General features: G+C 44.7%; 2 protein-coding genes across 2 annotated transcripts in view; both read left to right on the top strand.

Annotated features, from left to right (window-relative positions):
* rbm20 (RNA binding motif protein 20) overlaps positions 1-15,023 on the top strand; it is a 42,768-nt gene extending 27,745 nt beyond the window's left edge. The window contains exons 6-16 of the mRNA XM_056587292.1: positions 5,020-5,166; positions 5,707-5,838; positions 5,998-6,077; positions 6,344-6,622; positions 6,684-6,687; positions 6,723-7,214; positions 7,574-7,666; positions 7,894-8,533; positions 8,662-8,769; positions 9,956-10,077; positions 12,576-15,023. Of these exons, the coding sequence (XP_056443267.1) occupies positions 5,020-5,166; positions 5,707-5,838; positions 5,998-6,077; positions 6,344-6,622; positions 6,684-6,687; positions 6,723-7,214; positions 7,574-7,666; positions 7,894-8,533; positions 8,662-8,769; positions 9,956-10,077; positions 12,576-12,644 (2,166 nt within the window). The 3' untranslated portion in view covers positions 12,645-15,023. The remainder of the gene's footprint in view (positions 1-5,019; positions 5,167-5,706; positions 5,839-5,997; positions 6,078-6,343; positions 6,623-6,683; positions 6,688-6,722; positions 7,215-7,573; positions 7,667-7,893; positions 8,534-8,661; positions 8,770-9,955; positions 10,078-12,575) is intronic.
* Positions 15,024-15,191: 168 nt separating this feature from the next.
* On the top strand, positions 15,192-24,168 carry pdcd4b (programmed cell death 4b). Its single transcript, XM_056586799.1, has 12 exons — positions 15,192-15,301; positions 15,768-15,875; positions 16,228-16,551; positions 17,971-18,065; positions 18,204-18,317; positions 18,961-19,182; positions 20,690-20,787; positions 21,233-21,347; positions 21,923-22,030; positions 22,173-22,283; positions 22,408-22,547; positions 23,010-24,168. Exons 2-12 carry the CDS (start codon positions 15,833-15,835, stop codon positions 23,068-23,070), a joined length of 1,431 nt encoding a protein of 476 aa, XP_056442774.1. The 5' UTR covers positions 15,192-15,301; positions 15,768-15,832; the 3' UTR covers positions 23,071-24,168.
* Positions 24,169-24,421: the final 253 nt, after the last annotated feature.

Genomic DNA, 24,421 nt, shown 5'->3' with positions numbered 1-24,421 from the left:
TGTGCGCCTGCCCCCCCCGACGTGGGCTGAAAACCAGCAGCTGCTGCTAGCCGTCTGCTGGGCTGAAAAGTAAAACCCAGTTGACGGTTGGTGCGAGCGCGTTGGGGTGATGCGCCACAGCTGACCGAGAGGAGAGGGCGCTTGCCTCCGATGCGCTTGCCATGCCGTTGCACTCAGACTACGCATCTATGCATGGTTTCGATCTTGTTCTTGGACCGACGCATCTTAAAAATCGTAGATTTACTGTAGAATATTGAAGGCTACTCTGATAGACTCACTCACCTACATACTCACACACACACAAACTCACACACTCGCACACTCACTCACTCATTAACTCACTAACACTTTGCTTCTCGTGTTATCGGACAATATTCATAATTATGTCCAGCACGCAAATTACAGCTAGCATAAGTAATATATTCTTTATTTGTCATATTTGGTGAAATTCTCTTTCCATCCCTACAGCATTCAATGAATCAAATGCTCAGACAAAAACAAGGGAATGATCTAGAATCTGCAGCTGTTGCCGACTCTTATAAGCCTGTCGAATCATTTCATGAAGCCTGGATACAATTATTGGATGGCCTACCTGTCTGTCTAGCTGGGTGGGCCACCTGCGCCCGCTCTGACCGGTCAATCACTGTGCAGGAGCTGAGGCTTCCACAACACTAGGCAGACCTGTTGCTAAAGCTAGCGAGCTAGTCATGTATTTTTAGTCATGTAAAATCTGACTCACAACGGCTTGTTTCTCCAAATTGCGTACCCAAGATTTAAAGTAGCTACACGATATTTTATTCGGCCGAGCGTTTGAGTGAATCACTGAGTAGATAACTTCTTTGATTGTCATTAGAACAAAAACCAAAAATATATACAGTATATTATGTATTTTTTGTTCATATCAAAATTGTAAGTACGGTAAGTATGTAAACGCATCTATTCCAATCTTCTGTTCATCTTTCTATTGTTTTGGGTAATAGTACATTTCTCTCCATTAAGGAATATTTCTAAATGGCCATTGGGACTCCCACAGTCACTGTTTCCACCCACAGTAGGAACCACTTATTTTGTTCTGCTACGTGGACTAATGTTAGCAAGCTATAAACACACACCTGTCTGAGCCCAGCAGGTGGGGTTTTAACTGTTGTTCAGGCTATCAAAGAGCGAACACACACACACACACACACACACACACACACACACACACACACACACACACACACACACACACACACACACACACACACACACACACACACACACACACACACACACACACACACACACACACACACACACGTACAACAATAAACAGACACACACACACACACACACACATGCAAACATTAACATGTGTGCACATACAAACAAACAAGCAGACATTGAATACACACACACACACACACACACACACACACACACACACACACACACACACACACACACACACACACACACACACACAAACTAGTAGTGTTCATTGGCAAACTCCCCCCTACCTAACAGAATATCTCGGGAAGAGCCATGAAGCACAAGAGAAATAAACACATGGCTTATTGATGGAAGCAGAGGCTCACGCCCCCGTACGCCCAAAGCGCCCCCATCCTACCCCTCCCTACCCCTCCCGGGCTGGATGGGTGTTAGGTTTCGGCAGGGTAAGCAGGGTAAGCGGGGCAGAAAGGTGATCCGGGGCTCCGGGGTGCAGGCCTCCCGCTGCAGGAGCGTTTAGAGAATCTGTGAAATGGACCAGACCATCTGCCCGTTGGGATCCACCAAACTCGGATCACCACTTTTCAACAACAAACACGACTCGGTCCCTCAGCACTCCCCGGCCGTCCGCCTGGATGCGGTCGGTTAAATTCAGGGAAGGAAAATCAAAGCAGGGTTGAGGTTTGAGTCGAAAGGTTGATACATAAATATGTACTAAAAGTACTGTGTTAAAAGTCCCTTACAAAGAGAAACTTATTGTTTGATTTTGACAAACCAAATTAATTTCAGTTCACACAAACCGATAAACCTTTTTTTGTTCACACAAGCAGTGTGTATAATTGCAAATTATCACAAGTGATTATGTAAAGGCAATCAAAATACGATACGTGTTACACCAGCTGTTGATGGCAACAAATATACATGCAATATATTGGCCATTATCACTTGTCATACACTCTTGTTTGTTATTCCAACGTGTTTTGTTTTTAGCTTGGCTTCAGCGCAGTAAAAATGGTGTCCTGTTATGCTACCATATAACAGGACACATTTTGCTGACTGGTTTCAAAATACTTGTTATTTACATCCTTAGTTATGCTAGTTTCTCAAAATAACAAAGCATTACTCTCAAACTCTCATATAAGGCAATGCACAGATTTCGAATCACACAAAATATACAGTGTCATTTTGCAGTACAATCTCAGCTGCAGTGAAATGTTGGATGAAGTGGTCAAACCAGGTGTTGAGATTAACACCATTTGCTCCCGGGAGCGGCCAAGCCTGATGGCCGTGTTCAAGCGGCAGGGGCCTGGCTGTAAAGCCACGAACAAGCCTGGATCCAAGAGGTTCTCAAGCCAAACCACAGCGGGTGCAGCCACCGCTGGGCCAGACTACCATCCAATCCAATGTTGTGAGGTGGTATCGTCGACAGCCTATTCCTAGAGCTGTTTAATGGTCTCAATCCATGGCGCCCTTTCTCTCGTGTTATGGTAAGGAAAGAGCCTTTAATATAATCCTCATCACTCAATATAACTGCCCCTATCTGAAGCTGTTAATGTCCGTTTGGCTGGCCACAATCTATATGCGTTGTTTCCAGCCTGATTTTTCAGTCAGACGTTGAGAGGTTATCTTTCAATTGGGGTTACGGGAATGATAACGCTGCCTGGGCTATTCTTTCCCCCACTTCTGGAAATGAATGACATAGTGTCTTTGGTTGCATGGTCAACACTGTTATCTCGTATTTTGTTTTATGAAGTCATATAATACACAAAAAAAGTGAATTGCTCGATATCAGCTAATGCCGAGCATTAACTGCAAAAATATGCACCACCAATTTATACAACTTGCGATTGTTTATTTTCAATCACGGTGAATAACTCGCTGCAGTTCCATCCAGTTCCTTCCTGTGCTCAGTCTCTCTTGGGCCATTTGGCCGGTGTGCATGTCCAACACCTATACATTTAGCGACAGCTTACGTGTCAGCGGGATTTGGCAGGCGCGTGCGTACATCAACAGGCTAAACCCAGTTCAAGACCCTCGCAGACTCATGTTCTGTAGGGCTCTCTCACTCCGCGCCGTGTAGAGTGGCCACTGGACCCGCTGTCAAGTGTCTGTTAGTGTTTGGCTTTTCTCCGGACAAATTCCCTGTAAAAACAGGCTTGGTCGGGGGAGGCCAGCCGGTGAGGTACTAGGTGCACTAGCGTTTCTTCACACATGTCGCTGTCCGTCAAGCGTCAGCTGGTGAAGTCATGGAAGGGGGAGGATGGGGTGGGGTGCTGGATGTGGACGAAGGGTGCTAGGAGGAGGTGCTATGGGAAGAAGGAGGATTAAAGGAGGACAGAAGGGCTTTAGAGTATTTACAACTTTACAATCTGAGATGTTATTAGGACGTGGGCCACATCTGCCACCTTTTGGATGAGCAACAGGCACTGGATTTAGCAGATGAGGATAACCTCTATTTATAAATGTCATAGATGTTGGAATGCAGTTAGCTTGAGTTTCGTTATAGGGTGGATTTTAATTTAAGTCTGCAAACAAATAATAGATAAAGCACTTTCTGGCATCCTTGAACAACAACAAGCTTAAAATTGTATGCCACACCTGTGTCATCAACAACCTGCCAACCAACCTTCAAGTCATTGTATTGCTGTTATACAACCCGTTAACTTATGTCTTCATGGTGTGCATGAGATGAAATTCTTTGCGTGTACGAAAACATCTTAAATGATAAACTCCAATATCAAGCTAGCTTTAGGATCAAAATCACCAATCTCGCCACTGATCCCTGGAAAAACAACTGTTGAACATTTTATATCCCTTCCCTCCTAAAAACGGTGCAATGCCATTGTGAATGGCAATTTGTTGGTGTCAGGGAAATATTTTAACTAGCCACAGCTGCCCTTACCCATTTCAAAAGGTTCTCCGCAGGCTAGCCCTGGCCGGATCATAAACCAGCCTCTCCAACATGACAGAAATGTCACGTAAAGTTGCTGAAGAGATGATCTTCTCCACAGCCGTTTGGCAACTTACTCACTGCCTGAGGACAGCCATCAAGGTTGACCTCCGGCTGGCTTATCTCCAGAGGAGTTGTGGCTGCTCCATACAGAGCAGAGATTGGGTTTAGTGCTTAGGGCTTGCTGGAAACACTAATTACGACCGGAGAAGAAAGCCAAGATTGTTGTGCTATTCTTGACTGACTGCTTTTTGGATTTGATTGACTAAAGCCAGTCCAAGACGGTCAGACAGACAAAACTTCCCTGCTACGTGTCACCGGCTGCTCTCCTTGCAACTTTCTGTATCCATAAACGAGTGTGTCGGTAAAATAATTGGCTTCATAACCAGTAGTCGGACCTTGGGGCGGGGGCAGGGGCTCTCGTTATTTGGCAACCCGGGGGGGGGGGGGGGGGGGGGATTAGTGACACAGGGTCAAAGATGTCAGAATGTTGGCGGGCCCTAGAATCCAAACAGGGACATTCTCATTATCACCGCGACACTTTCACCGCATCGCACCCTATTTATAGAATCCAACAGGCCCACACGCACGGCCGTTCATAGGGAAAACAACAGGGAATGACCAGCTTAGTGACAAACAATTAGACCTGGGACTCCCTGGTTTACAACTGACTTGTCCGCCTTAAGGCAATACCACTCCACCAATGTGTGCCCATGCCACACAACGCCATCAATGTCCTCAAGAATTGACAGCACTTCCAATCCACAATGGATGAGTGACAACAAGCCGTTTAGAGATAATCTGTATTTCAAAAATGGGGTGTTATGATTTGCGTCTTACTCTTTCATTGTGTTTTCCAGCCGTTTCCACCCAGGAAGTCCACGCCGGGACGGGTCGTCCACATCTGCAACCTCCCAGAGGGGAGCTGCACCGAGACTGATGTCATCAACTTGGGACTGCCCTTCGGGAAGGTCACCAACTACATCCTCATGCGCTCAACAAGCCAGGTAGCTGCATGCTATAGGCTACATGCCTCCGTTGCTGTTTATGGTACATTTGTGGTACTATTGTGACAAAACAGTAAGTTTGTCTTGTGACGGGTCTAGCCTGGAGCTGTGCTTTTCAGTGTTTGGTTACTTTCGGCTTTTTGCATGCACAATGTGTCAGCTGGCCTTTACGAGATCTGCTGAGCGCAGATGTTGCGGCCATGCCAAGTCGTAGCCTTGGAAAATGAAATGCAAACGTTAATATTGAGTGCTTTGTCATAACAACAAATTGACCGTTTTACAGCATCGCAGAATGACACCCAGTGTGTCAGGTTCTCTGTTCATCGTTTCTTACGCAGCATCATCAAATTTAAGTTGTTGCTAAAATCTGTGGTTACGCGCGTTAACTTAACTAGACGAAAAGCAATGAAATACAATACGGTGTGAGCATGATCGTTTGGGTAGACACGGGATATGCCAAAAATGTTTGACAGACACCCCTGCGAGCCGGGGCTGTTAAAGTGTCAGACGGGACCTGTAATTCAGCTGTTTTTCCACCAGGCCTTTCTGGAGATGGCCTTTGTGGAGGCAGCTCAGGCCATGGTGCAGTACTACCAGTTGACACCTGCCATGATTAACGATCAAAAGCTCCTGATTCGGATGTCCAAGCGATACAAGGAACTCCAGCTGAAGGTCGGTCTGCACAACGACTCTGTTTATTGCCGGCTCTATTTTGGTAGTGGTGTGTGACGAACAGTGTGGATCATGGCTCATGGTTCGAAGCACAGGACCTGGTTTAAAAGTGTGACATTGTACTGTGAAGCTATATTTTGTCTTTTGTTTTCCAAACAGAAACCAGGAAAGGATGTGGACACTATTATTTATGGTATCAACTCCCAGAGAGTGCGAGGGGAGATGCCGGAGCCTGAACAGTAAGGACCACTTCCCTGTTTGAAGTTTCTTAAGTTATAAAAATACAAATAAAAAGTGATTGATCAATTGAATAGGAAGATAAATCGAACAAAGTCAATAAATTATCTCAAATATGTACATATTTATATGCATATAAATATTTCCACCAGTTCAAACAGGCATCAAGGTATTCGCGATGCGTGTTTGACCGTTGTCCTGCGGTATCGTTGCCGGGCTCTGGGGGTGAATGCGTGCCTTGACTCCGATCCTTGTCTCCTGCCCTCAGCTACGTCCCGGAGAGGGCTCGCTCCAGGAGTCCCATCAGCCGCTCCCTGAGCCCGCGCTCCCACAGCCCCAGCTTCACCTCCTGCAGCTCCGCCCACAGCCCCCCGGGGGGGCCCGCCGGCCGGGGGGCCAACAACGGCCAGGGCCCTCGCCGCGGCTCCTGGGACTGGAGCTGCCAGCAGCGCGGCCGGGGCGAGGAGGAGAGGGAGCGGGAGAGGGACGAGCAGCACTGGAGGAACGGGACGGGCGGCGAGGAGGACTGGAGCGGCGGAGGGGACTGGCGGGGGGGGAAGCACTACCCCAAACCCATGGACCGGATTAGCCCAAGATCTGGAGACCAGCGAGGTGGGGGAGGTGGAGGAGGTGGGGGAGGTGGAGGAGGAGGAGGAGGAGGAGGAGGAGGAGGAGACGGGATGAGGGGCGGCAGAGACAACTGGTACCCCCGGGGCAGCCCTCAGGGAATGCCCTTCAACTCCTACAGGAACCAAGAGGAGGACTTCTATCCAAAGGAGCAGGGCTACAAGACGGAGAAGCCCCCCAGGGCGCCGTATCAGAGGCACGAGGCCAAGCCCCGGAGGAGGGACGGCCCCGGGGACTACCACAGCCGCACCCGGCATTCCGAGTCGGACATGACAGAGGAGATGTGTTCCAGAACGCCGGAAGACAGGAGGCAGAGTTCACCGGGAAGAGGAAGGAGCAAAAAGACAAGTCGGAGGCATGGCCCCAAGGAGAAGCAGGAGAGCCAACCCGCTCCTGGGAATCCTGCAGGGAATACTGCTGGGAATACTGCTGGGAATACTGCTGGGAATACTGCCGGGAATACTGCCGGGAATACTGCTGGGAATACTGCCGGGAATAAGGCTGGGAATACTGTAAGCAAATAAACTCTTTCATTTTTTCCTTATACATTGATGGAACATAACACATTCCTGCTGATAAAACTAATATAATCTGGAATAATTCCTTATTGTTGGGTTGTTTAAAGGAAAGCCAACTCTAGAATAATTATGAAAGTAAATAAATACAACTACTACTACTACTACTGCTACTAATAAGAAATAGTAGCAGTAGGGCTATGGATTCCTCCTGCTCGAATTAAAGATTCTGCATACACACCGCAATATCTGATTATAGAGTGGGAATGGGTTTGGTTTTCCTTTAGACAATTCAAGTGTACTGTGGGGTAGATTTTTGATCTGTTAAACATGCATGTGTTTATCTCTTGCTTTAGGGCAACCAGTTGAAGGAAAGATCGTCTTCTCCTCAGCAAAGCAGAGCAGAAGCAAACCAAAAAGTGGTTACAGCATGTGTGAAGGAAAATCAAGTGAGCCTAATGCTATCTATCTATCGACCGATCCGTGTGTCTGTCTGTCTGTATCTATCTCTCGCTCTCTCTAGCAATTGAGCCATCTATCTTTCTTTCTCTAGCTCTCTATCTTTCTATCTATCTAGCACTCTCGCTCTCTCTCTCTCCTCCTATATATCTGTCTGTCTGTGAGAGATAGCTTTGGGACATTGTTGACCCCCCCCCCCTTCCTGCTCTGCCCCCAGGTGGAGGTGTGCGAGGAGAGCGGCGAGGACACGGAGGGCGATTGCTGGTACCCCGGCAACATGGAGGAGCTGGTGACCGTGGACGAGGTGGGCGGCGAGGACGACTCCATCGTGGAGCCCGACCTGCCCGAGCTGCTGGAGGGGAGCTCCTGCTCCGGGGACCAGCAGGACCCGGGCCGAGAGCTACAGGCCGCCGCCGCCGCCGCCGCCGCCGCCGCCGCCCCCCCCGCACCGCGAGACGTCCCAGAGCAAGAGAAGAGCCCTGAGCCCTCCGAACCAGCGGCCCCCGCTGGTTCGGAGCTCCTCCCCCCCAGGGAGGAGCTCCTGGAGGTCCGTCCCCAGACGGGGGCGGCGTCGGAGGTGGAGGTGGAGGTGGTGGCGGAGGAGGAGGAGGAGGAGGAGCCGGTCCAGATGGAGGCCCCTGCGCAGCCGCTCCACGCGCTGAACGACTTCCCGGGCCAGGAGCTGAAGGCGGCCCTGGAGGAGGCCCGCGCTGAGGTCCGAGCGGAGGAGAGCTCCGCGCCGTCGGAACAGGAGCAGGCGGCCGGCGCATCCGAGGACAGCATGGTCCAGGACGCGGCCCCCACCCCCGAGACAAATATTAAGGAAACCCAGCACAAAGAGGAAGCTCCTAAAATGGGTAACCATGAAGTGATGCTAAGAGTTTAGTTAGAGCTTACTTAGACACAACTCTAGATAATTAGATGCTTCGATACTAATCCATAGTGGGTGTATGTATTAAAATGTCTTTGGGGGTTTTCTTCCCAGGTGTCCATAACATCACAAACAACCTGTATCAGACGCGGTCAGAGATCGAAGGTCACTCGCCGACGCGAGAACAGGACCGGGTCATCAGTGAGCACAGCATTCCTCTAGGTGAGTGGAGCACCGGTTAATGACGAGGCTTAAACAAGGTCCTTCGTAGACAACGCCTATTTTTTAAGAATGAGTCTGTTTGATTGTATTGTTTGGGATTTCAGGTGAATGTATTGCTGCTGCATATTGTACTGCAATAATATTCATGTCTGCATTTTTACCTTTTGCATTACCAGTCAAAAGAAATTGGTGTAAAATTAGGATAAAAAAACAATTTATCTACAAATTTTCTAAGAATAGAAAAAGAATGGTGCGAAAAATTCAAACCTCAAAGAACCTTTTGTTCATGACCCTTTTGTGTCTGATCCATGCTATTCCTGTTCACTCTTGGCTTCAGTCTAGTGATAAAATAGCTAATACAGATACAACAACCTGTTGCATTAGCACTCTTAATTGAGTGGAATCTGAAGGGATGAGCACGGTGTCGGTTGCTCGCTCGCTTCTTCCTGGCGGGTACTATTTTGGGTGAGCACGTCGTGAACCGCGCCCGTGGACGGAGAGTATTTATATTACCGTGAGGGCTAGGATGACAGCCCAGCACATGACCCTGTCGCCTGGGTGAGGTTTTACCTCCTAGAGGTTATGATGTCATGTGCCAACAGCAGGCTACTGAACCCCTACGCACACATACATACATAGGCGCGCAATCAATGGCAGCCATTATCAATCTCTGGCGTCTCGTTACGTCAAAGAATGCTGTAACTAAAATGGTTTTACATTAGAATCCCGGTGGAGCACGGCATCATAATAAGATATTAAAAAATCATTGCCAGTGAGAAAAACATGACAATTTTTTTGTGCTGCACGATTAATCGAATCACAATTGCAATTGCGATATTGTATAACCGCAAAAGGATGAGATTTTTTTTTTTTCTATTTATTTTATTTCGTTTTACTATTGAGAAAACCTAACAAGTTTGCACTCCAGAAATGCCTTTATTTTGAAAAAGATTTTTTTATTATTATTTATTTAATATTTTATTATTATTTATTTAATTTTTTTTAAATATTGTTATTTTTAAACCAGTAGGCCTACGTTAAACATTTTTTAGATTTGTATTTTTTATGCTAGTTTAAGTTTGTATGTTATGACTTGAGAAATAAACATTATTATTGTAGTGTTGTCGGGCAGTTTGTACGTGTTCCATTCTGAAACTCGTTCTCTCCAATGGCTGCATTCCAACAGGGGTGGAGTTCATCGTGCCGAGAGCCGGGTTTTTCTGTAAGCTGTGTGGCCTCTTCTACACCAGTGAGGAGACGGCCAAGACGGCCCACTGCCGCAGCACCGTGCACTACAGGAACCTGCAGGTACGCCCCGTTCCAGGACACGAACACCATGCCGCCCATTGAACACATTTGAAACTCTGGGTCCTTTTATTGATGTCTATATTTGGGCTGCGCGATTATGGAAAAAAATCATAATCATGATTACTTTGGGCAATATTGAAATCACGATTATTCAAACTATCATTTTTGAGTTTGAAATCATAATGCATTTATTCAGCATTTCTCTCCAATAACACACTTTGTCACTGAGAACTTTTAAATTCCCCCTTAAATAAATACACAATGTTCAAATAGAGAATAATGCACAAATATGTATCCAGCTGTTCGTTCGATCCTTTATTTAACCAGGCAAAAGTCTCCTTGAGATTTAAATCAATTTGAGAGAGACCTGGCCAGGAGGTCAGCATAGAAACTGACAATAAATGTATGTTTCATACAAACTAAAATCGCACAATTTGCACACATTCAAAAGATTTTCACATGTGGCCCCACATGTGTCCCCCTTCCGTACATAGCTTATCACTTTAAAATAAATAACAAACATATAACTGACAGCTTTACCTGCTTGTCGTCCAATGGGGGGTTAACTTAAAACGTACTCGTGGGGAAGTCTTCAATATTGAAGATACTGTCGTCCACTATTGGTGCTCCTTCACTTGTGAATGTAACGCGCAACATGAAAAACCGCCAAGCTCAAAAAGTAAAGATGTGGTCAATGACTGCAATTACCCACCCTGAGGGGCGAACAACATGTAAACGGAGGCCTTTCAGTGGTTGCTTTTGTCCAAGATGTCTGATAATGCACACACATTCTCAGCCGGGAATCGAACCCCTTACCCTGGCAACGTTAATGTCAGGGGATCAGGGCACCATGACCGTGTTTTATTAAGTGTAATCGAAGTTGGCGGCATTGCCAAGTACAGTAGTTATTTTAAATTCCGTCTCTTTATATTAGTCCTATTTGCTTCAGAGAGACACTGGGCCAATATGTATGTGTCGCTCACAAGCACGCACACAAAGTGTACATTACAAAGTCACTATTAAGCAGCCGGAACCGTTGCATGCAAGCTCTTCTCCGTAGCACAGCTGTGGATGGATCCAGGATCAGAAAAATCCTCTGCCAAATAGTGCAACGAATCACAGCAGGCAAAGATCCTGCAAAACAGCTGGGACACATGGCCAACCGCTGTCCTCCGTCCGTGGGCAATTTGTTATTATATTATATGTGTGTATATATATATATATATATATATATATATGTGTGTATATAATGTATATATATTTGTTAAGTCATACATTTCCTGAATGGCATCTTGATGTTTTTAAGTTGTCCAACAAACCATTAAGCTAGTTTGTACATCAAGCACCAATGTGTTTCTAGGAAACTTTAAAGCTTGGGTTATTTTAGAAAAAAGAATTGTGATGTACAAAAACAGAAAGAAGTCTGGTGTCTGTAGCTTGGATTGGATTGCCTATCGGTCTGCTGACCTACGTACATTGCTACCTGCGTATATTCTTCCCGTGCACTAGTTGGGTATAACTGAGGACCTATTGCTCAAGCTAGCAAGCTAGTCATGTGGTTTGGGGGAGGCCTTTTTTTTCATGCCTGGCATACTTTCAAAATCAAACTAAAATCGGTCTGGTTGCTCCAAATGTCCTACTCTATCTTTACATAGCTTGACCGTTACATATGGTAGTTAAATTGAGATATAATACAGAACAACACTAGTAGAATTGGTACAGGGCGATTGAATGGAACAAATGTTCCAAACCCAATTCAATTGAACGATTTCTATAAACACGGTCACCATATTTGGCCTTTTGCAGAGCTAGTGCACATCAGCAGAATGTGAGCATGAGACAGCTGATGCCCAGCACCAAGGGCGAGTATGGAACAGCTGATAGGTCGATAGTCGATGCATGCCATTATTTTCAGACCAATCCGCAGACGCGTATTAGTCTGGGACCTCGCAGTTCATTTTTGATATTGGAGGTGCATATAAAAGGGTGCAGACCGAAATGCCTCTTGACACAATGAGACAGAGCAAATAAAACATGAATTGGAAGATTTGTCTGGTTCCCAGGCTAGTGATAATGTGCAATGAAAGCAGTTAACGAACTATGGCCTTCATGTTGTATAGCAGATGTATGTTTCTCCCATGATTGTTAATGTGGCTGGATGTCCTTCCCTCTCTTCTCTAGATTCTAATCCAGAGCCACATTTGTGATCAAAGGGGATAGGGTTTATTCCGTTCGGGCCCCCCAATTAACTATGGCATTTCCAATACAAATTAGAGCATCAACTTCTAATCAACTTTCTTTTAAGATGAGCGGACAAATTTATTTTATCAACTTTTAGAATATCTTTAGTTGAAGAATATATGTCATACACACATTCGCTTTCCATTCATCTAATCATTTTATTGTTTTGTTATTATTTGGGTAATTTCTAGAGAAGCTGGGAATTCATTTTTACATATTGGGTTTCAAATTAAATGCCATTCTTTGTCTGTCCTCAGAAATACCTGACAGAGCTGGCAGAGGAGAGTCTGCTGGGGGCAATGACACAGCAGCCATATTCAGAATGACCTCAGCCACCTGTGACCTCGCACCTGTGCTTTCTGATCATCAGACTCTCACAATGTGTTTGGATTGGTTCTCTTGTTACCTTACCCGTATATAGTGTACACTTTAAATGACGTATAGCTGGGATTATGACACTTACCAAGCACTGCAAATCTATCGGTGTGCCGTGTATTGTTCGCATAAACAAGCGTGCGAGTGTTGTAGTATTTGCATGTGTGCAGACCATCTTAATTGAGTGAATGCGATGGTAATGGTAACCGCTATGCATCATGGGATAGAAGTGAAATAAGTGCATATTTAGCACACTTCTTTTCTGGTGCATTATGGGTATTCGGTATTGCACTATATAGGGAACCAGATTTGTACACTCAAATTTCGGACAGCACTACAAAATAGTGACGCCACAAATAGGGCACTATATCGGGCATGACTAAGTCAACCAATTGGAACACGGCATCAGAGTCTGCTTGGTCTATGAAAGGCTATACAAGACGGACTAAACTCAAAAGTGGGAATGTTTAATATTGGCAAAACTTGCTGGTCTATTTACTGGACAAAGTGCTTAAGGGAGGAAAAACTTAAGAATATCTTATTTGTCGTGAATCTTTTACAATAACAAAAGATTCATTTATTTTAAGGGATTCAGTGCCTTAATTTTGTGCCTTATAAGCAATTTTGTAATTTATTTTAAATGTGTAATATGGCATTGAAGCTCAACTCCAAATAGTTACAATTTCAATCGAATACTGACAAAAAAAACTGCAGGGAGATCAGCGATTATTTAATGTTATCATACATGTTGTGAAAATAGTGGTGTTATGAATTTCATTTTTATGGAGAGATAATGCGATGAATCTTTGAAAATATATGATCCTAGCAATTTGATAATACATTGTGAGTGGCAAAGATGACTTGTAATTATATTATACAAAATGGTTTTACTCAGTTGACGAAACTGAGATCAGTTCTCAGGTTTTATTGCATTTGTTAAAAGCAATTTAATGTGGCAGCATAGATGTGTATATTATAGTTCAAAACATGGGCCTTCTCTTCTTATTTCTTCAGTCCCTTTATTTAGTTTACTGGAATAACTCATTTATTTAAATAATTTATTTAAAAAGAATTCGGTTTTTTTTTGGTGTTGGCTCTTGAACTCGAATCCCAAGAGGATGTTTATAATGTGTGTCATTATTTGAACGCCTTAAGAGGAACTCAAACTGGACCATGTGTTTATTGAAATGAACAATGCTTCTAACAGATGCGATAGTGAACACCATTTGTGTTTGATTATCTGTTTTATACACTGTGAATTCTGATCCTTCAATGCCAAAGATCTTTTTCTGGGAAAACCTTTTCATATTAATGTTTCTGATGGATAAATAAAATGACTTTAATAAATGTTTTAAAGATGGTGCTTATCTTTGTTGGACATGTTTGTAATAAAGAGAGCAGAGCTATATTTCAGAATAAAATGCCAAACATAATCATAATTACCATGCACAGAAGGCTATGTTTTTAGACACACAGCCTACAAAATAAAAACACAATATATCAGAGATGTTTGAACATAGAAGTAGTAAGTAAGTCTTATCATGTATTCACATACATTCTGACAGGCCTCTCTTGTTGATACTGTAGCCACTATTTAGTTTATATTTAAATAACGAAAAACAAAGGCCATGTAATAAATATTCTCATATCAATATATTTTATCTGCATTGGCCGACCTTACCACGACAGACCCACTAATACTAAATAGTAAAGATACTTGATGTTATTATCATATTTAGTGGGTTTCTGTTCGTACGGATTGCGGTTGCTAATTTACATTAAAAAAATGAATATATTTTTTTTTGGGTTGTTCGGGTTGGGAAACTAAATGCAATTCAATTTAGATGCAAAATACGTGATACCAGTAATGTAAAATACATAATATTATGATTAATAAATAATAATAATAACAATGCAAATACTTACTGTGATATAAATTATATATCTTGCTTTTATCTCATCTTATTCCAGATTGAAAAACATCTGCGTAGACTAGAGTATATAGCCTAAAGGAGAAGGTACAGTGAGTCTGACACTTGTATTGTCCAAGAACGCCCCCATGCGCTGACACAGAGAACCAACTGCACACAAAGGGGGCGGTCGTGGACAAGTTGTTCTCTCTGTAAACACTCTATACTCTGTACATAATGTTCCTTCTGATACCCTATTCGTTTTTTGTTTTGTTTTTACATTAAAATAATATCACCCATTCGTACCTTTACCCTCATGAAACTTCTTCTAAATATTATTTTAAATACCTTTCGCTAAACCTATTTCTGGCGGTTTTCCACCTATTTCTAATGGAAAGAGTATCCAAATAAGTCTACTCATAACATTAGCCTTGTTTATTGCTTCAAGAACAGATGAAGCCCATACGTGTAAGATGCTGTTCCGCTATTAAACAGAGAGGGGGCAGCAACTTGTAGAATTCTCGGGAAGAAAAAGTCCATTCTAGATTCTGATTGGTCCTTTGATTTATAAAGCCCTAGCCGTCCAGCCAATCAGGTAAGAAAAACACAGATGTACGTGCTAGAAGTTGCTGGGTAGAAAAAACGCTTATAGAACAGCCGTCTATCAGAGTTCAGAGCTCCCTTGGACAGCAGACACGGTCAGTCATTGTTTTTTAAAAAGTTAAATCAAAAGAGAGGACATCTAATTGCGGTATTGCATGGCACATCACCAGAACGGTGCACGAAACGATCCATAAGAGATCGACCGAGTGGGACTTAAGATTTAAACCAGAAGGGTTGTTTTGTTTTGCATTTTCTCGACGTGGAAACGCAAAGCCAACCCGAACCCGATAACGACGGGTCACGTTGCATTGTGTGCATCGGGGGGTGTTTGGACACTGTAAACAGTGTTGCATGTAATCCTATTTTTGACGCAGTTGATTGTGTTGACAGTGCAGCAGACGCGGATCCCCCCCACCCCCCGCTGGCTATTGTTTGTCAACACAGTCCGTATGAATGGAGGGGGGAGGGGGAACGGTGTGTGACGCACTATGTTTGACAATGTTTTAAACCTACCGACCGATCGACCTTTTTAATTGTCTTCTTCATGTTCGTCCCTTTCAGGTATCATCCGATATTCCCTGATCGCACGAAGTTGCTCTGCCAAACACATTTTTATTTTTCTAAACATGGCAACTGACTGCGAGGCCTGGCTGAACGCGAACCCCGTCGGTGAGTACTTGTGGTGATGCGTACACCATGTTTAAATGCCCTTACAGCTGAGCATTGCGCTACGGAGCGAGGCTGCTGGCGTCGCCTGATCTGGGCCATGGGGCGGAAGTTTCGTTGTTGTTTTTATCTGGTCTTTTTTTCTTGTGCAGTCATTACAAACGTCAACACGAGTGCTTTCATTCTGGTGCTCAATCAGCTTTTTTATGCTGAGCATCATTACATTCCTGTCACTAAGCTACTGGGTAGATCAAATATTATCTAGTATCACAATGTTATGTTTGATGAGGGAGAGCACAGATCATGAGCATATATTCATTCTAAAGCCGGGTTTCTCTTTATTGAAATCCAACAGAGGCTGACGACCTCAGCGACTCCTTTCTGTCTGGGGAAGAGGAGAACGGAGGAGCCGTGCCCTCCAGCAACAACATCAACGCGGCCAACAACGAGATCAATGGCAACTGGATGGCCCCCAGCAACAGCATGCACGAAGCCCGCCTGAAGGCCAAGGCCAAGCGGCGGCTGAGGAAGAACTCGTCGCGGGACTCTGGGAGAGGGGACTCTCTGAGCGATGGGGGAGACCCCGGCAAGGGCTCAGGAGTGGGCTCCACCAGCCCCAAGAGCAAGCTGCTGGACAGGAAGTCTCGCCTTGGCAAGGGCCGAGGCCTGCCAAAGAAAGGTGCCGGAATATAGTCTTAAGACATGAGTCTTTTTTTATTTTTTATAATGGTTTTGTAATAATTTTGTACAGATGAATATTGGTAGATTTACATTTAGGGCACTTTAAGGGCGATTTTTAAGATTGGAAGGGAGCTTTGGTGACACTGGTCGGCTGTGTCAGATAGAGCAGTGCGAGTCAAAGTAGCACGTCTAAAGGAACAACAAGTCACTAGGCACATTAGCATTTGCTTCTGCTTTGAAGCCCGAGCAGGAAGCAACAGGTTTGGTGCGTGAGGTGTCGCTGGGAGGCCACCCTGGCATGGCTGGCTGGCCGTGAGATGTATTCCAGTCTCGAAAAATCTGACTTTAGATGCAAATCTAAAGTCTGCTGGCAGACCAGCTCTGGGTTTCACTTACTTAATTTCGACCGACCATGTTGCTGGATGCAGGGGATCTGTAAGTGCCAAATTGACGAAAACAAACTCGAACAGCAGTAGTAAACTGCAAACAATATCTGTCATTCTTTCAAAATCAACACCTTGTAGACTAGCCACTGTAGAAATACACTTGTCAAAATCCCTTCTATAAAGCTTCATCCACTTGCGCAAATGAGATCGCGTTGGTAGAAACTAAACAGGAAACAAAGCGTTACGCTCCCACTCACAGTGGTTGATTTCCGGCCCAGCCTCTGTGACTTCTACCTCAAGAGGTACTGCCATAACATAGTAAGACGGCTGGAACTGAGATTAGCTGCAAACCATTTAACATGTGAAACAAATAGTGCTGGGACCTTGAACAGCTCGCACCTACTTAAAGGCAATCCTTTGGTGTCTGGCCCACAGGTTGGCTGCAATTATATCACAGTGTACTTTTCCAAGTTGTGGAAGGGATATCTCACCTGTGGAGCTTACGGTTGGAGGCCAAAAGGGCGCTTGGCTTAAAAAATAAGAGATAAAGGTCAACTGAACATTTGCCACCAAAAGAGATGACTGCCTTGTGTTTGTGCCAAATTAGTTTTTGAACCTTTCTCTCTAACTTGATGAAATGTTTACTGATGGGCACTGAGGCTCATCTCTTATCTTCACATGAATCCCTTATTTTTAATCGCCCTAGCCCTGACGGTGTCTGTGTGCAACACCTACACACCTACGTAGGCGCAGAATGCTTGAGCTTATTTACAGTTCTCTCTCCAGGCAGGGGCGTGGTGGAAAAAATAGTTAGCATGTTACTTGGCTCATTGGGCGTGTTATGTAACATTACCATCTCGCACAAGCCAGCATTCAGTTCTCAAGTTCTCACGTCTCATTAAAAGTACATGTGAACATTTGACACAGCTTGTCAACTTGTGTGTAGTATGACACATCCTGGTGTTGTTGCATGTATTGTTACTTCCCCTGACAATGTTGTTGTTGTTGTTGTTGTTGTTGATTGTCTGCAGGTGGGGCGGGAGGAAAGGGGGTATGGGGTCGGTCCGGTGAGGTTTATGAACCGGTTCAGGTGGATTCCAAGGACCCCAACTACGACGGAGCTCAGGTACACCACAGACGACACGCATCTACGTCAGGTGACCTCCAGAGGGAATAGCCTGAAGATAGCAGGACCCCACAGTAGCGCCCCCCCCCCCCCTCCCCAGTAGGACATGCTTGAAAACTTGACTTTCGTTCACTTCAGGAAAACTGTGTGTATGAAACCGTGGTCCCCCCGCTGGAAGAGAGGGACTTTGGGAAGACCGTCACTCCGATAGTGCAGGAATACTTTGAGCACGGAGACACGAATGAAGTGGCGGTAAGTTTCCCCCCCCCCCCCCCCCCCCACACACACACGCACACACACCTGATGCTGTAACCCTGCACCGTCCAGCAGGCGAACTCGCTGCCCCCATTCCTTCTCACCGCCCCCTAGCCCTTGATTAACCATTAGGCACTCATGTAAACAAAGCTATCAGTTCCGAGGAGAGGTGCTGAGTACACACTGTACGGTCGGCTGTACTCCAACTCGTTCATGTAGTCTCAATCTAGGAACATGTAATGGTTTATCAAGAGGAATATACTAATCCACTTGGGTGACAAAGAATGGGAAGAATATGCCATTCTTTGGAAAAGAGTATTCAGGACTCCAACACAAAATGCCCAAAAATGTATAGATAATGATTCAAAAGTAAATCTTGTATTACATAATAATATGGTCAAAGAGCAACACTTCCTTTAAAGAACAATGGTAAATGTTGGGCAATGTGCCCGGAATATGGGTACAAAATAATATCCTGTTTTTGATAACTTTATCGAGGTGGTTGTTGACTTGCCTGGGCAAGTCCTGCGTGGATAAGCCTCTTGGATAAACCGGACACATTGAAGTGTACTGTCCCCGCCTGATAATAAAACAAAAGGACTCTGTGACGGTATTGTTGTCTATGGCCGTCCATCTCCAGGAGCTGCTGGGGGAGCTCAACCTGGGTCCCATGCGGAGCGGGGTGCCCATGTTGGCAGTGTCGCTGGCCCTGGAGGCTAAGGCCAGCCACCGGGAGCTCACCTCCAGGCTGCTGGCGGACCTGTGTGGGCCCGTGCTGACCTGCGGCGACGTGGAGAACGCCTTCGACAAACTGCTGTCCGAGCTGCCGGAGCTGGTGCTGGACACCCCCGGAGCCCCCCAGGTGAGGGGCTTTGTCGTAGCAGGGAGGGGGGGACGGACGACGACTAGTGTTGCCGTTAATGACTAGCATTGTGTTTTTTTTAGTTTTTTTTAGAGCAGCAGCAAATGGGGTTATGGATGGGCTGGAAATGTATTCTCAAATTGGGTGACGATTATTTTCATTTCAAAGAACAGCTTATGTTGAAAGGGAGGGAGAAAGGAGAAAGCATTTTCACAGAAAATAAGTGATGTCTTTACTGAAATCACATTGCCACTCGTCAAACTCAACAGGCCGCGTGTTTGGATAAACGCATTTACTTTGAAAAATATTTTTTCGGTGTCCCAAAGTAGGGCTTGTATGATAAACCTCCATTTCGTCTTTGAACATGGTGCAGAATCAAAGAAAGGTGGTTTTAAACAGCATCTTGGTTGCGCTTGAGTCACGGGCCCATGTGAGCCCACACACCAAGCCTGTGGTTTAGCCCAGAGGAGGGACGGGGTGTGTGTGTGTGTGTGTGTGTGTGTGTGTGTGTGTGTGTGTGTGTGTGTGTGTGTGTGTGTGTGTGTGTGTGTGTGTGTGTGTGTGTGTGTGTGTGTGTGTGTGTGTGTGTGTGTGTGTGTGTGTGTGGCAGAGCTCCCTATGTGTGTATTTCAGCTCTTTCCTTTCAGCCGGCACAGACATGAGATCTCTTGCCATTGTCTGCAAAAACGCCAGCTCAGCGTATGAGGCTGAACGGGGTTACTCAGCCCTACTCTGTCCCCACCCCTTCTTTCACACCATCTCACTTTCTCTCGCTGTTCCGCTGCTCGTGCCCTTATTTCACATACGCAAACACACCTCTCTCTCTCTCTCTCTCTCTCTCTCTCTCTCTCTCTCTCTCTCTCTCTCTCTCTCTCTCTTATGCGTGTTTGTGCAGTGCACAGCAGCTGAGTTGCCACCATAGGTCAGAAGAGAAGAAGCTTCCCCCTTGTTTTTTGTAGGATCATGGATAAGGCCAAGCGCAGCCTTTCTCCTGCCGAGAAAAAGCGAATCATGCGCTTTTTTGTTTCCCTATGAAAACAAATCGTGCACCCATGCATGAACGCAACTGTAAACATGAACGCGTGATGCTACGGTGGCCCCTCGATTTTCTATCCTGCAGTTCACAACTGCTGGCCTTTTGCAAAGGCATGCGTGCACTGGTTTCCATCGCAGTTCATTTAAGACAACCAACAAGAGTTACCTTTCACGCAATGTTTCACATGAGCCCCCAGATGGGCTCAGGTTTTTTGTGCTTAATGAAACCATGCAATAAAACCCATTGGCTACCTTTGCACATTCCCTTTCTGATTACCTGAAACACAAGCTGCAGGGGTTCTCTTCACACTGCTCAGATGGCTCAGAGATTCATGTGACATGAAGGTTCATGAGAAACCAGAACAGGCAGAACCGCGTCCTGAAATGGCTCTGCTCGTCAAGTTGTTGCTGGTGGGATTGTGTTTGATTGTTTCTAAAACATACATTTTTTGATGTGTGTTTTGTTTTACAGATGGTTGGCCAGTTTATTGCTCGTGCTGTGAAAGATCAGATTCTGTCCAAGAGTTACATCGAGGGCTACAAAGGCAAAGTCGACTGTGAACATGCAAGGTGTGTTGTCGATGTCTCTGTCTGTGTACAAGTCGTATTCTTTCAGTTGACCTTATCAGATTTTGGTTTTGGGAGGGGACCATGGTAACGGTTAAATTAATGATGGGAGGCCCAGAGTACGCCCTGACGTTCTCAGCCCTGTGCCGCAAGAGATTAGGACTGGGCAATATAAAAGGATATAATCAAACAGTTCACATTGTATTGATCCATTCTTCTAGATTCAAGATAACGTTAATCAGATTGAAACATGTGTACGGCGATGTAAAGTGTGTCATTTACTTGCGGTAACAAAGGCCGGATTTGGCTTTATACTCTTCTTACTACTTAGCTCCAGTGTTGTTTACAAAGGCCGATTTTTAACGAAGAATGAACCTGTATAACTGGTCCCAAGTAGACGAGGGACAAGGGTCACTAACTCACTGAGGTGTCGTCTCCCGTTCTCCAGGGCCGCACTGGACCGTGCCGCGGTGCTGCTGAGGATGAGCATGGGGGGTCTGCGCATAGACAACCTGTGGGGCTCGGGCGGGGGCCAGAGAGCCGTCACAGAGCTCGTCAAAGAGGTAAGGTCCTAGGTCAACGTACTCCCTTACAGCACGTGGCAGTCAAGCGGATTTTAAGGCATTAGAAAATCGTTTGTTGTTGTAACAAATGTGAAGCCAAACAAAAAAAGTGTTTGTGGTAAACAAGTTAATCTATACTAGTTTGTCACCATTCATAATTGAATGGTATCCTGCATAGGAATACTGGTGTTAACGGTAATGCAACTCGTATAAACTGATAAAGAAAACAGAATCCCAACGTTGCCTTGGGCCGTAACCATGGGGACCAGCACGTCGTCCCTCCTCGAGTTCTCAGCCACCAAAGGCTTTTTTTTTGAAGATTTTAGGCCAAAACTCTTCACTTACCCTCGCATATACTTTATGGAGAATCAATCATGCCTATATTAAGGTATATCTATCTATTTGTTTACTTTACTGAAAGATTGTCCTTGCCATTCATTGTTGGAGAAATAACAACAATTTGGAAGAAAGGGTTTGAATGAATGTACTGGATGTATGCAAATGACACACTGATGTACAATTTAAATGTGTAAGTAGGAGTTATCATTTTCATCCTGGTGGTTCTGTGTTATCAGATGAATCTGCTGCTGAAGGAGTATCTCTTATCTGGGGACGGCAAGGAGGCAGAGAGATGCCTGAGAGAGCTGGAGGTGCCACACTTCCACCATGAGTTTGTCTACGAGGTAAAATACCAAGCGGTGCACAAAGCCATGCACACTTGTAGACGAATGACCTAGATAGATACTAGGTTACACGAAATGAAACCTGCTTGCAATCATGGTGGATGATGAAACCAATTAATATTGCTACTCCGAATTTTAAAAGGCTCTAGTCATGGTCCTGGAGTCCAAAGGAGAGAAGACGTTCAAAATGGTTCTGCTGTTGCTGAAACGTCTTTGGGTTTCCACGGTCATAACAGTGGACCAAATGAGAAGGGTAAGGCGCCACCCAGTGGCCACTTTGTGAATCGCAAAGTTAACTACTGCTGAGAATGGCCATCTGCCTGCCTCCATCTTGTTGTGCAGGATACATTGATTTGACATGAATTTGATCCTCATAGGGTTATGAAAGAGTTTACATGGACATTGCCGAAATCAACATAGACGTGCCCAGGGCGTACTTCATCCTGGAGCTGTTTGTTGACAAGAGTTTCAGTGCAGGTGTCATCGATAAAAACCTGAGGGACATTTGCCCCTGTCGGTAAGTACCCATTACCTGTATTCACTGGTAAAACCATATGAGGGCAGTCTAAACATTGCATCAGAATAATTCAATCATCTGCTTGAATCTAGGGTAGGCCGGTGTAAACTCGATTTATCCAACCGAAAAAAAAAATCCCACCCCCTCACTTTAGGTCTGCCTCCAGAGCCACTCCCCCAAAACACGTGACTAGCTCGCTAGCTTTAGCATCAGGTTTGCCTAGCTTGGGGACAACTCCGGTCCTGCCCATCCAATCATTTCATTCAGGCCGAATAAAATGATTGAACCGGCTTATGCAGCCCTGCCACAGATACGGGATTTGCATTACATTTTTTTTGTGAGTGCATTGAGTTTTTGATTGCTGACAATTTAACAAGTGACAAAAAAAGCTTCTAAAATAAATGACCTTTACTAGCTTTAAGGCATATCAACTGAAGATTGTTTTCGTCTGTTTTCCTTCAGGGGCCGTAAGAGATTTGTGAGCGAGGGAGATGGAGGATGCCTGAAGCTTGAGAGCTTTTAAAGAGACGGTTTTGTGCCAGATTTCCCCCGCAGAAAAAGAGCAGATAAAAGCTACCGATCTCTTAAAACATATTTTGTCATAATGGTTGGTTAGAAAAACGTGGACTACTGTTAAGTGTTATTTCTGAAAAATGGAGGTGAGGGTCAAAATAAAAGGCACTTTCTATTGAAGCTGAAGACCTTTTTAAGAACTTTTCCTACACGTTTTCAATATAATTATATACCTAATATGTAAGCTAACACTTAAAGTGCCACACCGGAGATCATGTCATTCCATGTCGTTTTGTAAAGCATTGATTTCACTCCCACTCATTTTCTAAAAGCATTGTTTGTACAGAAATTCCTGTTTGTTTAAAGAGCTGTATAGGGTGATTGTGTCTGTGTGTGTGTGTGTGGGGGCTTATTTCTTTAAAGCAATACCGCCCTCTACTGGCTGCTGCTTCGTTGCAACGCTTGCTTTATCATTTTCCCTCTACTCCTTAAATCCGACAACGCCAGTTTCAAAGCAACAACGTTATAAACGAGCACGGTCTATAGGAAAAAAGGTTAGTTGGGAAGAATCCAAAAAAAAGTGTCCAGAGTGTCTATTTTTATATTTGGGGAATACTGGTGTGAGTTTTACCAAGTCAAGTCCGGCTTCTTATTTGTTCAATAAATTGATAACATAATCAATGTCTTTGACCATTTCTGTACACCTACAAAAGAGCCAAAGACAAATAACAAGTAAAACAAATAATAATATTTATGCTTTACTCATGTGCACCACCATACAGATACAAACATACAGAAAACGTACAAACGTGACATATTTATAATAGTGTCTTGCATCAAAATAACAAGCAAAACATGAGTCAAGCAAGCAATCATTAAATAACTAATTAGAGTAAAGACTCGTTTTCCTGTAATAGCTTAGATGCAGGGTCCTTGGTAAGCTTCGTGTAATAAGGTCACTAATTATAGTCGGGTACAATCCACTAAAAATAGCCTAGCAGGTTTTGCCATCCACCTTTCATTCGCTACAGTTCAAGGTAGTAGGGGTCTACTGGGTCTGCCTGGATGCCAATTCCTGCTGCTTGATGGCTTCTTGAGCCTCCATCTGCATCTTTTCCAGTTTCTCCAGCGTGACCGACTTGAGAGGGAGCAGCTTGGGCTTGCAGAGCACCAAGGTAGGAACGTCTTCCATGGCAAGCTGCCCTGTTGAGCGAAATAATATTGTTGTATATCAACACATTGACATCGTATTTGACCATAAAAGACAGGGTTTAATATTAGGGTCTCTGTTCAACTTTCTATTTATTTGGATTAGGCCAAAAACATAGGCTAGATTCGCAGAGTTGGTTTTATATCCCATT

The sequence above is a fragment of the Gadus chalcogrammus genome, chromosome 3 (genome assembly GCF_026213295.1).
Source record: "Gadus chalcogrammus isolate NIFS_2021 chromosome 3, NIFS_Gcha_1.0, whole genome shotgun sequence".
NCBI lineage: Eukaryota > Metazoa > Chordata > Actinopteri > Gadiformes > Gadidae > Gadus > Gadus chalcogrammus.
This window is presented reverse-complemented; position numbering and strand designations above follow the sequence as displayed.